This window comes from Notolepis coatsorum, assembly GCF_963971535.1.
Source record: "Notolepis coatsorum genome assembly, chromosome: 1".
NCBI lineage: Eukaryota > Metazoa > Chordata > Actinopteri > Aulopiformes > Paralepididae > Notolepis > Notolepis coatsorum.
Genome location: NC_140165.1, coordinates 167,805,592 through 167,822,206, shown reverse-complemented (window position 1 = coordinate 167,822,206; position 16,615 = coordinate 167,805,592). Strand labels below are relative to the sequence as shown.

General features: G+C 43.3%; 1 protein-coding gene across 1 annotated transcript in view; it reads right to left on the bottom strand.

Annotated features, from left to right (window-relative positions):
* The window catches only part of tcf12 (transcription factor 12), a gene marked incomplete at its 5' end in the record, with an annotated part of 523,457 nt that extends 507,185 nt beyond the window's left edge, over positions 1-16,272 (bottom strand). The window contains 2 exon segments of the mRNA XM_084330674.1: positions 15,526-15,598; positions 16,201-16,272. Coding sequence (XP_084186800.1) covers positions 15,526-15,598; positions 16,201-16,272 — 145 coding nt within the window.
* Between the last annotated feature and the right edge of the window lie 343 nt (positions 16,273-16,615).

Here is a 16,615-nt window from a genome sequence, read left to right as displayed (position 1 = left end):
AGAGGGCAGGGTTTGAAAGTAGGCTACAACAGAAATATATTAGGTATGGTCCAGAATACACTGATTGTAACAAAATATCTAGTCAGCCGGTTTGTTCATGTGCCTGCCTCATCCTCTGAACACCACAGGGTGGCGACAAAGAAACACACAAGGAGTAAGATCAATATCAGACACTGTCCCTGATAGCCAGCTGTTTGTTTACATGATTGATTGATTGATTGATTGATTGATTGATTGATTGATTGATTGAAAACTTTATTAACAGATTGCAGAATGGGTACAATACAGTACAGCTCAATACACACAATTGTTAAGGGGATGCAGACCAGAGAAAGACTTTCGTCTTGTTTACATCAGGGTCCCCCATTTTCAATTCATCAGGACATATATGACATACAGTACATGACATACATTTGTGATACAGAAGGAGTCAGGAAAAGGGAGTATATACATTTGACGTAGAAACTGTACATTGGAGGAGGTTGGGTGGGGGGGGGTTGGGTACACTGGGATATTGACAACCATACTGGGTAATCTACATTGGAGGTGGTTGGGGGGGGGGGGGGGCACACTGTATAAACAAGCAAAACTGTACATTGAGGGGGGGGAGACACTGTACAAACAAACAAAATTGTACATTGGACTATTGACAAAACCATACTAGGTAAATGACTGTACATTGGCAAAACTGTACATTGAGGGGGGGGGGGACACTGTACAAACAAACAAAATTGTACATTGGACTATTGACAAAACCATACTAGGTAAATGACTGTACATTGGAGGGGGTTGGGTTAGGATATTTACAGGGGCCAGTGTTGAATTGCAGTCTCCCGTAGGTGTCCCTTGAGAGAGGTTTTGAAAGTGGGTAGTGATCCACATTCCTTTACAGCTTTGGGTAGGGCGTTCCACATTGATGTGGCATAATTGCGAAACGTGTTTAGTCCCTTATTTGAGCCGAATCTGGGTTTAACATGATTTGTGGAGCTCCCTCTGGTGTTGTGATCGTGGTATTCACTGACCTTTGGGAAGTATTTTGACATGTACATGGGTACCTTGGTCGTGTAGTGTATCTTGTAGACCAGGCCCATTGCAAGTTGCTGTACTCTGTCGTCTACTCTAAGCCATCCTAGGTTGTCAAAGTGGGCAGGGGTGAGGTGGGTTCTAGGAGTAAGGTCAAGCAGTAGTCTGACCAGTTTGTTTTGAGATGTTTGTAATTTTGTTTTTAGCGCCTTTGAGGTGCTTTGGTACCATGAGGTGCAAGCATAGTCGTAGTACCCTTGAATGAGTGCTCCTGCCAGAGTCTTCAGGGTATTCTTGTTTACCAGAGAGGAGATCCGGTACAAGAATCGAGTTCGTTGGTTGACTTTTTTTATTACATTGGATGCCATTTTGTCACAGGAGAGATTAGCCTCTAGGATGGAACCCAGGTAGGTAATTTCATCTTTCCTTGTGACAATATTGTCACCCACTGTAACTGAGAAGCCGTCGGTCTTGCTGAGTTTGTTATTTGAACCGAAGAGAATGGACTCTGTTTTGCCCATGTGTAATGATAGTTTGTTATCAGCGAGCCATATGCAGATTCTGCCTAGTTCCGAGCTGAGGTTTTTTTCAACCTGTAACTTGTTCTTGTCAGAGACCAGCAGGGCTGAGTCGTCCGCAAACAGGAACAAGTTGCAGTCACAAGCTGACGACATGTCATTTGCATAAATTAGGAACAGTAGCGGTCCTAGTATGCTTCCTTGTGGAACACCACAGCTCACTGTGAGGGGGGGGGATAGGGTACCGTTTAAAGGTAGGATTGTATCCAGCTCACTGATAGACTATCAAAACCAATTGCTTTTAGCTTGTCAATCAGAATGGAGTGATTGACCGTGTCAAAGGCCTTTTGTAGGTCCAGCATGACCATGCCGCAGTATTTGCCTGCGTCCACCTCTTGTTTGATGTGGTCATTCAAATAGAGAAGGCATGTGTCAGTGGAGTGGGATGTTCTGAAGCCAGATTGGAATTCGTAGATTAGATTTTTTTCCGCTAGGTACTTTTCGACCTGTTCGTAGACTATTTTTTCCATGACTTTCGAGATGGAGGTGAGAATAGAAACAGGGCGGTAGTTGCCTGGGTCTAATTTGCTGCCCTTTTTGTGCAGAGGGGTCACCCTCGCAATTTTGAAGTCCTTGGGGACGTGTCCCTGTTTTATGGAGAGGTTTATTATGTGTGTGATGATTGGGGTGATGGCGGCTGCTGAGTCTCTGAGGAATTTGGAGGGGATGTTGTCATGGCCAGTGGCCTTGTTAGGTTGGAGGGCGCTCAGTTTATTGAGTACCTCATCTGTTGTTACCATTTCCAGCTTGAAGTCGTCCTTGCGGACCCCTAGGTTTTTGTAGTAAGCTACTATGTGTTCTACCCCATAAAGCCCTGAGTGGGAGGGTAGTTTGTTTACCAGTGTTGTGGCTATGTTTGTGAAGAAAATGTTTAAGTAATTGGCTACATCCAGCTTGTCTGTGATGAGCGTGTTGTCCGTTTTTATGTTTATGTTTGAGAATCTGGTTTTAAGTTTTTTACTGCATCCTAGTTGATTATTGAGTAATTTCCAAAGTTCACGTGGTTTGTTTTTGTTTTCCTCAGTTTTGTCATTGATGAAATTCTTTTTTGCAGTTTTGATCATGGAGTTTACGTCGTTTCTTAGTCTGTTTCTTTCTAGTTTGAGTTCAGTCACGTGGGCTTGGAGTTCACTGCTCGTGCTTTTAGTAAGCTTTGACTGACTTTTACGAAACTCAGAGCATTTTTTGTCTCTGGTTTTCATAGCGGCCAGTATTTCGGAGTGCATCCACGGCTCAGCGCGATTTTTTACCCTGGTGGTTCTTAGGGGGGCCATGTCGTTTAGTATTGTTGAGAATTTGGTTTTGAAACCAAGCTGTTTCTTCAACCAGTGTACCATTGAGCTCATCTGACCAGTCCAGACTCTCCAGACTCTCCAGACATCAAGTCAGCTGTTGATCACAGAAACTACAGTGACAGTGGCATTCAGTTGAATCTGCTAAGTCAACACTAGGGTAAGCTAACATTGCATTCATATTCTTCCAACTTTAAAAACGATCACTAGAATTAAAGGCATACTAGTTTCAGCCACTAGACGTCACTAGAGCACCACCAAAACAATGTGGTGTTTACATACAGCTGTACCAACAAACGTTGTTCAGATCAAACTGTCAAACTAGGCATTGCTGATCATGACTCAAACGTACCACTACAAATGTTGTCAAAAACATATTTTAGGTTAAACTTTAGGTAGAAAAGGGTCTCTGCAGATAACCCAACCCAAACCATCCATCTACACTCATTGCACACACATCCACATGCACACACTCACTTTAAACAAATACTCACCTTAACACTCACTTTAGACACTTTAAACACTTTAACACTACATCATATTTATCCTGTCAGAGACTCACCCTGACTCTCCACCTTTAAATCCCGACTCAAAACCTACCGGTTCTCCCAAGCATACAACCTTCCCTACCCATAACCACCCTCCTCCAACCTACAGTACCTACTTCCCTGATTGTTCCCCTACTGGACTTTGTATTTGTTACTTGTTACTCGTGGTTTTATGTCTTGTGTTTTCATACTGTTACTTATTCCATGTGGTTCTATGTTTCTCTGCTCATTTGTTTTGCTTATTGTCAGCATCTTTGGGTTCTTGAAAAGTGCTATACAAATAAAATCTATTATTATCATTATTATATTTATCTATATATTTAATTTCTTTTGGTTTTTGGTAGATTGTTTATTGGTTTTTCACACAAGTCCGGCAGAGAGAGGAAGTATGGGAGGATATGGGGGAAGACATTCGGCAAAGGTCGCCGGGTCCGGGAGTCGAACCCAGGATGGCCGTGTTGCACCGCAGTGCGTTACGTGGTGCGCCACCCTGGCACCCCCTATTTATCTATTTATTAAAGAGATTTGCACTACATCCTTACCTCATTTTGCATCTTGCCTTTTAAAAGTGTTTGTACCTCATTGTCTGCATTTTGTACCTCATTGTCTGCATTTTAACTTAATTGTACTTTCATTGTACTTAGGTTGTACTTTAGTTGGTATATTGTATATTTGTATAGTGTTGGGACTTATTCCTCTTTTACTTACTTTTTTTTACTGTAGGCCTATGCAGCACATTATCAGGGGCTCATACAGAACCAAGCATTTCCACTGTAATGTACATGTACTTTACACGTGACAAATAAAAGCAAACAACACCACACACTTCTAGTGGGTCATAAAGACACCACCACACACTTCTTTCTAGTGGTCATAAAGACACCACCACACACTTCTTTCTAGTGGTCATAAAGACACCACCATACACTTCTAGTGGTCATAAAGACACCACCACACACTTCTAGTGGGTCATACAGACACCACCACACACTTCTAGTGGCTCATAAAGACACCACCACACACTTCTAGTGGTCATAAAGACACCACCACACACTTCTAGTGGTCATAAAGACACCACCACACACTTCTAGTGGTCATAAAGACACCACCACACACTTCTAGTGGGTCATAAAGACACCACCACACACTTCTAGTGGGTCATAAAGACACCACCACACACTTCTAGTGGTCATAAAGACACCACCACACACTTCTTTCTAGTGGTCATAAAGACACCACCACACACTTCTAGTGGGTCATAAAGACACCACCACACACTTCTAGTGGGTCATAAAGACACCACCACACACTTCTAGTGGGTCATAAAGACACCACCACACACTTCTAGTGGTCATAAAGACACCACCACACACTTCTAGTGGTCATAAAGACACCACCACACACTTCTAGTGGCTCATAAAGACACCACCACACACTTCTAGTGGTCATAAAGACACCACCATACACTTCTAGTGGTCATAAAGACACCACCACACACTGCTAGTGGGTCATAAAGACACCACCACACACTTCTAGTGGCTCATAAAGACACCACCACACACTTCTAGTGGTCATAAAGACACCACCACACACTTCTAGTGGTCATAAAGACACCACCATACACTTCTAGTGGTCATAAAGACACCACCATACACTTCTAGTGGGTCATAAAGACACCACCACACACTTCTAGTGGTCATAAAGACACCACCACACACTTCTAGTGGTCATAAAGACACCACCACACACTTCTAGTGGGTCATACAGACACCACCACACACTTCTAGTGGGTTATAAAGACACCACCACACACTTCTAGTGGCTCATAAAGACACCACCACACACTTCTAGTGGTCATACAGACACCACACACACTTCTAGTGGGTCATACAGACACCACCACACACTTCTAGTGGGTCATAAAGACACCACCACACACTTCTAGTGGTCATAAAGACACCACCACACACTTCTAGTGGTCATAAAGACACCACCACACACTTCTAGTGGTCATAAAGACACCACCACACACTTCTAGTGGGTCATAAAGACACCACCACACACTTCTAGTGGTCATACAGACACCACCACACACTTCTAGTGGCTCATAAAGACACCACCACACACTTCTAGTGGGTTATAAAGACACCACCACACACTTCTAGTGGCTCATAAAGACACCACCACACACTTCTAGTGGTCATAAAGACACCACCACACACTTCTAGTGGGTCATAAAGACACCACCACACACTTCTAGTGGCTCATAAAGACACCACCATACACTTCTAGTGGTCATAAAGACACCACCACACACTTCTAGTGGTCATAAAGACACCACCACACACTTCTAGTGGGTCATAAAGACACCACCACACACTTCTAGTGGCTCATAAAGACACCACCATACACTTCTAGTGGTCATAAAGACACCACCACACACTTCTAGTGGGTCATAAAGACACCACCACACACTTCTAGTGGGTCATAAAGACACCACCACACACTTCTAGTGGCTCATAAAGACACCACCACACACTTCTAGTGGGTCATAAAGACACCACCACACACTTCTAGTGGGTCATAAAGACACCACCACACACTTCTAGTGGGTCATAAAGACACCACCACACACTTCTAGTGGTCATAAAGACACCACCACACACTTCTAGTGGTCATAAAGACACCACCACACACTTCTAGTGGGTCATAAAGACACCACACACACTTCTAGTGGTCATAAAGACACCACCACACACTTCTAGTGGGTCATACAGACACCACCACACACTTCTAGTGGCTCATAAAGACACCACCACACACTTCTAGTGGTCATAAAGACACCACCATACACTTCTAGTGGTCATAAAGACACCACCACACACTTCTAGTGGGTCATAAAGACACCACCACACACTTCTAGTGGGTCATAAAGACACCACCACACACTTCTAGTGGTCATAAAGACACCACCACACACTTCTAGTGGCTCATAAAGACACCACCACACACTTCTAGTGGGTCATAAAGACTCACTACACACTTCTAGTGGTCATAAAGACACCACCACACACTTCTAGTGGGTCATAAAGACACCACCACACACTTCTAGTGGGTCATAAAGACACCACCACACACTTCTAGTGGGTCATAAAGACACCACCACACACTTCTAGTGGGTCATAAAGACACCACCACACACTTCTAGTGGGTCATAAAGACACCACCACACACTTCTAGTGGCTCATAAAGACACCACCACACACTTCTAGTGGTCATAAAGACACCACCACACACTTCTAGTGGGTCATAAAGACACCACCACACACTTCTAGTGGCTCATAAAGACACCACCACACACTTCTAGTGGCTCATAAAGACACCACCATACACTTCTAGTGGGTCATAAAGACACCACCACACACTTCTAGTGGTCATAAAGACACCACCACACACTTCTAGTGGTCATAAAGACACCACCACACACTTCTAGTGGCTCATAAAGACACCACCACACACTTCTAGTGGGTCATAAAGACACCACCACACTTCTAGTGGTCATAAAGACACCACCACACACTTCTAGTGGGTCATAAAGACACCACCACACACTTCTAGTGGCTCATAAAGACACCACCACACACTTCTAGTGGCTCATAAAGACACCACCACACACTTCTAGTGGCTCATAAAGACACCACACACACTTCTAGTGGCTCATAAAGACACCACACACACTTCTAGTGGCTCATAAAGACACCACACACTTCTAGTGGGTCATAAAGACACCACCACACACTTCTAGTGGTCATAAAGACACCACCACACACTTCTAGTGGGTCATAAAGACACCACCACACACTTCTAGTGGTCATAAAGACACCACCACACACTTTTAGTGGTCATAAAGACACCACCACACACTTCTAGTGGCTCATAAAGACACCACCACACACTTCTAGTGGCTCATAAAGACACCACCACACACTTCTAGTGGGTCATAAAGACACCACACACACTTCTAGTGGTTATAAAGACACCACCATACACTTCTAGTGGGTCATAAAGACACCACCACACACTTCTAGTGGTCATAAAGACACCACCATACACTTCTAGTGGTCATAAAGACACCACCACACACTTCTAGTGGTCATAAAGACACCACCACACACTTCTAGTGGCTCATAAAGACACCACCACACACTTCTAGTGGGTCATAAAGACACCACCACACACTTCTAGTGGCTCATAAAGACACCACCACACACTTCTAGTGGGTCATAAAGACACCACCACACACTTCTAGTGGTCATAAAGACACCACCATACACTTCTAGTGGGTCATACAGACACCACCACACACTTCTAGTGGCTCATAAAGACACCACCACACACTTCTAGTGGCTCATAAAGACACCACCATACACTTCTAGTGGGTCATAAAGACACCACACACTTCTAGTGGGTCATAAAGACACCACCACACACTTCTAGTGGCTCATAAAGACACCACCACACACTTCTAGTGGTCATAAAGACACCACCATACACTTCTAGTGGTCATAAAGACACCACACACTTCTAGTGGGTCATAAAGACACCACCACACACTTCTAGTGGCTCATAAAGACACCACCACACACTTCTAGTGGCTCATAAAGACACCACCACACACTTCTAGTGGGTCATAAAGACACCACCACACACTTCTAGTGGCTCATAAAGACACCACCATACACTTCTAGTGGGTCATAAAGACACCACCACACACTTCTAGTGGCTCATAAAGACACCACCACACACTTCTAGTGGGTCATAAAGACACCACCACACACTTCTAGTGGCTCATAAAGACACCACCACACACTTCTAGTGGGTCATAAAGACACCACCACACTTCTAGTGGTCATAAAGACACCACCACACACTTCTAGTGGGTCATAAAGACACCACCACACACTTCTAGTGGCTCATAAAGACACTACCACACACTTCTAGTGGCTCATAAAGACACCACCACACACTTCTAGTGGCTCATAAAGACACCACACACACTTCTAGTGGCTCATAAAGACACCACACACTTCTAGTGGCTCATAAAGACACCACCACACACTTCTAGTGGGTTATAAAGACACCACCACACACTTCTAGTGGGTCATAAGGACACCACCACACACTTCTAGTGGTCATAAAGACACCACCACACACTTCTAGTGGTCATAAAGACACCACCACACACTTCTAGTGGTCATAAAGACACCACCACACACTTCTAGTGGCTCATAAAGACACCACCACACACTTCTAGTGGCTCATAAAGACACCACCACACACTTCTAGTGGGTCATAAAGACACCACACACACTTCTAGTGGTTATAAAGACACCACCATACACTTCTAGTGGGTCATAAAGACACCACCACACACTTCTAGTGGGTCATAAAGACACCACCACACACTTCTAGTGGGTCATAAAGACACCACCACACACTTCTAGTGGTCATAAAGACACCACCATACACTTCTAGTGGTCATAAAGACACCACCACACACTTCTAGTGGTCATAAAGACACCACCACACACTTCTAGTGGTCATAAAGACACCACCACACACTTCTAGTGGGTCATAAAGACACCACCACACACTTCTAGTGGCTCATAAAGACACCACCACACACTTCTAGTGGGTCATAAAGACACCACCACACACTTCTAGTGGCTCATAAAGACACCACCACACACTTCTAGTGGTCATACAGACACCACCACACACTTCTAGTGGTCATAAAGACACCACCACACACTTCTAGTGGCTCATAAAGACACCACCACACACTTCTAGTGGGTCATACAGACACCACCACACACTTCTAGTGGCTCATAAAGACACCACCACACACTTCTAGTGGTCATAAAGACACCACCACACACTTCTAGTGGCTCATAAAGACACCACCACACACTTCTAGTGGTCATAAAGACACCACCACACACTTCTAGTGGGTCATAAAGACACCACCACACACTTCTAGTGGTCATAAAGACACCACTACACACTTCTAGTGGCTCATAAAGACACCACCACACACTTCTAGTGGGTTATAAAGACTCACTACACACTTCTAGTGGGTCATAAAGACACCACCACACACTTCTAGTGGTCATAAAGACACCACCACACACTTCTAGTGGCTCATAAAGACACCACCACACACTTCTAGTGGCTCATAAAGACACCACCACACACTTCTAGTGGGTCATAAAGACACCACCACACACTTCTAGTGGGTCATAAAGACACCACCACACACTTCTAGTGGTCATAAAGACACCACCACACACTTCTAGTGGGTCATAAAGACTCACTACACACTTCTAGTGGCTCATAAAGACACCACCACACACTTCTAGTGGCTCATAAAGACACCACCACACACTTCTAGTGGTCATAAAGACACCACCACACACTTCTAGTGGTCATAAAGACACCACCACACACTTCTAGTGGCTCATAAAGACACCACCACACACTTCTAGTGGCTCATAAAGACACCACCACACACTTCTAGTGGCTCATAAAGACACCACCACACACTTCTAGTGGTCATAAAGACACCACCACACACTTCTAGTGGGTCATAAAGACACCACCACACACTTCTAGTGGCTCATAAAGACACCACCACACACTTCTAGTGGCTCATAAAGACACCACCACACACTTCTAGTGGTCATAAAGACACCACCACACACTTCTAGTGGCTCATAAAGACACCACCACACACTTCTAGTGGCTCATAAAGACACCACCACACACTTCTAGTGGTCATACAGACACCACCACACACTTCTAGTGGGTCATAAAGACACCACCACACACTTCTAGTGGTCATAAAGACACCACCACACACTTCTAGTGGGTCATAAAGACACCACCACACACTTCTAGTGGGTCATACAGACACCACCACACACTTCTAGTGGTCATAAAGACACCACCACACACTTCTAGTGGGTTATAAAGACACCACCATACACTTCTAGTGGTCATACAGACACCACCACACACTTCTAGTGGTCATAAAGACACCACACACTTCTAGTGGGTCATAAAGACACCACCACACACTTCTAGTGGGTTATAAAGACACCACCACACACTTCTAGTGGGTCATAAAGACTCACTACACACTTCTAGTGGGTCATAAGTGGTGATTGATAGGGATTATGTTTCTATGAGTCTATACGTTGCTTTTTAGGATAATTATCCTCATTATGTCTTAACCGGACAAATATTTGTGTTTGCTGCAGAGATCAAAAACTCAATCAGGTACAGAATGACAGTATGGCAGTCTACACCCTCCCCAGGAGGGCATTGGCATAATGACAAAATTGGGGGATGAGAGAAAAGGAGAAAAGGAGAAAAAAATGTATCAACCAAACCCCACATTTGTTACAATCACGGCCAGAGCCTCTCTCTCTCCCCCTGCTTCTACGCCCTTATATGGGCAGCTTCCTGTCGCTGTTTCCACACGCTGTCAGCCAAGTCCTATCTGCACACCTGAGACTCGTCAGGTCATCACCAGCTCTAATATGAGCCCTGCGGTTCCTGCCACTCACTGTCCGAGTGTTGCTACACCTACCTAGGTACGAGGACGAAACCTACTAGCTGCTCTGTCTGTTTCCCTGCCTTGCTAACCCGTCTCCCTGTGCCCAGGACCATCTGCTCTACCCCCTGTCTCCCTGTGCCCAGGATCATCTGCCGCCGGCCTACGCTGTCTCACGAGACACCACCCGCCAGGACGTTCTTGCGAAACACGAGGAGTGCTCCTGCTCGCACCTGTCGTACATTCCTGTATTAACTATAACCCTGTCTGCATGGTACCTATTGGATTAAACAACCCAAACAGCTCCATTCTCCTCTCCCTGTGTTCTGCTCTTGGGCTCCAGTTAAACGCTACCCTAACAACATTACTTAATTACACATTACTTAACCACACGTTACTTAACCACACATTACTTAACCACACATTACTTAACTACACATTACTTAACTACATATTACAGAATAAATCACAGAAAAGATGGAAGTGCTTTGAAGTTTGTGGTAGGATCAAAAGTGCCTTAAGTTTGTCATAGAAAAGAGATGGTGAATGTGAGAAGGACAGAGAGAGACGGAGATACAGGCCCACATGTGTGTTTTGTGGAGAGAGAGAGAGGGAGCAGGGTGTGTGTGTTGGTGAAATAGAGAGGTACTGTAGGAAGACAGAGGGGGGTACAATTTAAAACCTTTTCATGGACTCCCGCAGTTTACTCACAATAGAACACAGGAACGGTTTAAAATTGCGTGGCAATTGTTTGAGAAAAGGTGCAGTAAAAATCAAGCATTTTGGATGGCAATAATAATCACAAAATAACTCCATGAAGTACAGGTGGGTCTGATAAGTGGTCATTGCTGTTTTTGCACTGCAATTGCTTGCTTTCCATCTTGAAAAGGCGTGCCAACTACTGAGTTCATCTTTTATTTATTCGACACAAACCAATGTTGCACGCCACTGCCAAAATCACTTACTATGCACCAGATGATTTCCTTGGGAGTGTGCTACCAGACATCAGTGTTTATAACAGCAAATGTAACAAATATAAGTTTGTGTTCATGACTTACATTTGTGGCATATCAACTGGTGACAGAGAGTAGCAAAACTGACATTTATTTGTATGGAAATGTTAGGAGAGTATTCCTTTAAAGTTAGTTAGTAGTGCAAATTGAACAGGCTAACGTTATAAGGATATTATTTGGGGGCCAAAGAAACTTTTTGTTAAACACACTCAGATCATAATCACTGTTTCCAAATCATATGCAACGTTAGTGACATTATCATGCTTGCTAGCTAAATGTTAGCTTGCTTGGCTCATAGTTGACCTTGACTGACATTAAACACCTATCCATTGTTGTATCTGCGGTTCATCCTGTTTGCTGGAGTACTGGGGAAAAACATTTCCAATGCATAAACGTTGCTACATGATGGTAGTGATTGCATTATTAGTCATATCATCAGGTGTCATCAGCTATGGCTCATCAGAACCTTTTCATTTTGGATGCAAAACACGTGAAAACATGCTCTTTATTTAATTTTTTCTTTGTCAGGTGGCCGTGGTATAAGCTGGATAATGCCCTTCGAGATGTACATATATTAACATAATATTATTTTGTTTATGCACAATGCTTTGAATAGTCAGTGCAAACTGGTCATTAGATTTGATTATTGATTGATTTTTTGCTACGTTTTCTACTGTAAGAAATTGTTACGTGTTCCTCAAACACAGATAAATTCTAAGCTATACTCCTTTGTGAATGGTCTTCAGCTTTGTCTATGATTTGTCTATGAAATTAGTCAACAAATCCTATGACTATTGGTGGATTAAGACAGGACAGCCCTGTGAGTGAGTGAGTGAGTGAGTGAGTGAGTGAGTGAGTGAGTGAGTGAGTGAGTGAGTGAGTGAGTGAGTGAGTGAGTGAGTGAGTGAGTGAGTGAGTGAGTGACCACAATTTATACTGATAGCCCACGATGCAGCCTGCAGCGCAGTGGGAAAAAGACAAATGATGAAAATGAAAAATGTCACGGCCTTATTGATACTTAGTGATAGTGAAACAGTTCCTGGAAAGACATGACATTATAGTATACTGCACATCACAAATACTGGTCCAATTTTGACTGTGCTCACAAACATTCTCATCTGGTATAATGAGAATTCAATTTATCATGTCGTTTTTTTTTTTTTTTTAAGTCCCTGCATTAATCCCGTTTTGTACATACACATGAAAGCAATAAGACATGAAAACAATGGAAAATGGAAAATTATCTGTCTTTGTTTCTCTTTCTGCAGCCTATGTCAATGCCATTGTGCCCAAACAAAACCCACGTGGCAAAGAAGATAAACACAAAAACCTGCAAGGCTAGACAAAAAAATAATCATTGGTTGTCCACATCTGCTCGGTTATTCTCATCGGGACAAATACAAATAATCATTACAATCAGCCGATATACATTTGCCAATACAGTTACGTCTGCCCAGTTTTGCTCATCAGACTGATGCAAAAAGAAAATCTAACATCTGCCAATACCACGGTCACCACCATATCCATTAGATGTTGGGGTTATTGATTATCATAACAAACCATAGATCACTTTTTTTAAAGAAATGTTTAGGCCATTTCTGCACTGACACTCTCAACACCTTGTTTTAAGTAGAAAGAAACCCCATGATAAACCAATGCTTCCGATAGTCTATGGAACAGAAGATCGGGGGTTAACAACAACTCAATTACAACACAACTTCTTAGATCAATAACCCTTTGATGAATGTTTCTAGAAGACCTAAACCGTTCTTTGTTCCACATCTCTCACAACAGTCACTCCATGGCAAGTCCAGGTGGACAGATCATGTTTCAGGCGCCAGATGTATACTGTGGTATGGTATAGGTATGGTCAAGATGTATACTGTGGTATATACACAGTAGGTATGGTCAAGATGTATACTGTGGTATATACACAGTAGGTATGGTCAAGATGTATACTGTGGTATATACACAGTAGGTATGGTCAAGATGTATACTGTGGTATGGTATAGGTATGGTCAAGATGTATACTGTGACCACGAGCAGCATCACACAGTAGGTATGGTCAAGATGTATACTGTGACCACGAGCAGCATCACACAGTAGGTATGGTCAAGATGTATACTGTGACCACGAGCAGCATCACACAGTAGGTATGGTCAAGATGTATACTGTGACCACAAGCAGCATCACACAGTAGGTATGGTCAAGATGTATACTGTGACCACAAGCATCGCACAGTAGGTATGGTCAAGATGTATACTGTGACCACAAGCAGCATCACACAGTAGGTATGGTCAAGATGTATACTGTGACCACAAGCATCGCACAGTAGGTATGGTCAAGATGTATACTGTGCACACGAGCATCGCACAGTAGGTATGGTCAAGATGTATACTGTGCCCACGAGCAGCATCACACAGTAGGTATGGTCAAGATGTATACTGTGCACACGAGCATCACACAGTAGGTATGGTCAAGATGTATACTGTGCCCACGAGCAGCATCACACAGTAGGTATGGTCAAGATGTATACTGTGCACACGAGCATCACACAGTAGGTATGGTCAAGATGTATACTGTGCACACGAGCATCACACAGTAGGTATGGTCAAGATGTATACTGTGCACACGAGCATCACACAGTAGGTATGGTCAAGATGTATACTGTGCACATGAGCAGCATCACACAGTAGGTATGGTCAAGATGTATACTGTGCACACGAGCATCACACAGTAGGTATGGTCAAGATGTATACTGTGCACACGAGCATCACACAGTAGGTATGGTCAAGATGTATACTGTGGACACGAGCAGCATCACACAGTAGGTATGGTCAAGATGTATACTGTGCACACGAGCGTTGCACAGTAGGTATGGTCAAGCGGGAAAACAATCCCATTACACTGAGGCTGAAAACTAAGCCCCTCGTCGTCTTCATCTTTCTTCTAAAAGATTAACCCAAACCCAATCCAACAGCAATGGAAGACATCGGTAGATGGATTTCAAAGAGCAAGATGTGAGCACAAAAGAGAGAGAGAGAGAGAGAGAGAGAGAGAGAGAGAGAGAGAGAGAGAGAGAGAGAGAGAGAGAGAGAGAGAGAGAGAGAGAGAGAGAGAGAGAGAGATTGATTGAATTGATTGATTGAAAACTTTATTATTAACAGATTGCAGAATGGGTACAATACATACAGTACGGCTCAATACACACAATTGCTGACCAGAGAAAGACTTTTGTCTTGTTTACATCAGGGTCCCCCCATTTTCAATTCATAATGAGAGAGAGAGAGAGAGAGAGAGAGAGAGAAAGAGAGAGAGAGAGAGAGAGAGAGAGAGAGAGAGAGAGAGAGAGAGAGAGAGAGAGAGAGAGAGAGAGAGAGAGAGAGAGGGAGAGAGGGAGGGAGAGAGAGGCTATAACAGGGGGTTAATTTGAGTATAGGTGTTATGAGATCCTACCTGGTGCATTGAATCGACTGCTTCCCAGGGTGGTAGGCATGTTTTTCCCACCGTTTACAGGTGGAGAGAACATCTACAAAAAAAGGGAGAGGGACATTTTTTGTTTTTGTTCTAAAAGTGTATACTGGCAATGGCATAGGAGAAATGTCTCAGCAAGACAAACATTATGTATTGAAAATATAACCCTCCAAACTGTGTTGACAATAGCCCACTTTCTGTAACAATATTATAAGATTTTAAATGTAGACGTATAGTTATAGAATTTTAATTATCTTCAACATTAGAATAGCTGCCTTAATATAGATTTATTGCTGAGTTTATTGACTATAATTTAGGCTACCTGCCTTGACAGTGTACATAGCAAAAGCAACAATGACCATTTAACAGATTTATAATTTGTGATCATTATCATTTATGCTCGTGCAATGTGCCATTATGTAGTGACATAGTGACTAGACATTTTCCCAATTCCAATTATGAAATAGTTTCAGTCAGTCAGTATCCCTTACATTTGAAGACTGACGCTGTGACACAGACACAATTATAATTCCTTCCTAAATTAAATGTATGTAACCACCAACCACAATGTATTAGACATTCGTGTCTGGTAGAGTAATTCCATAACATCGGAGACATAAAAAAGCACACACTAAAAACAGAAAACGGCCATCCTACCGCACTAAAATCCAGCAAATCGCTTAATTCCTTGTCTGTTCCAATAGCGGCAGTCCGCTGCTGAGGATTCATCCTGGTAATCTAAAAACCTAAATAAGAAAAAAGTTATTAGGTTCCGTCTTTTGTGATACAATATAAATGACTGGTCCCACTTTGCTGGATGCAGAAGAGTGAAGACAGCCAGCTGACAGTCAAGCAGTGGTGCACCCGTCCGCCTCATTACTGCACAATAACTGCACATGGCAACAGCATGTCCTTCACCTCCAGAATGTAACGCATTAATGTTAGTCATTGACTCATTCTTACCTTCTTTCACCAGTCCGAAAGCTTTTTTGCAAACTCTCCTGAATATACATATTGTACCTTATTATCCGTATAAAATTCCGACTAGGGTGATCGGATGTGGCAGTAGGAG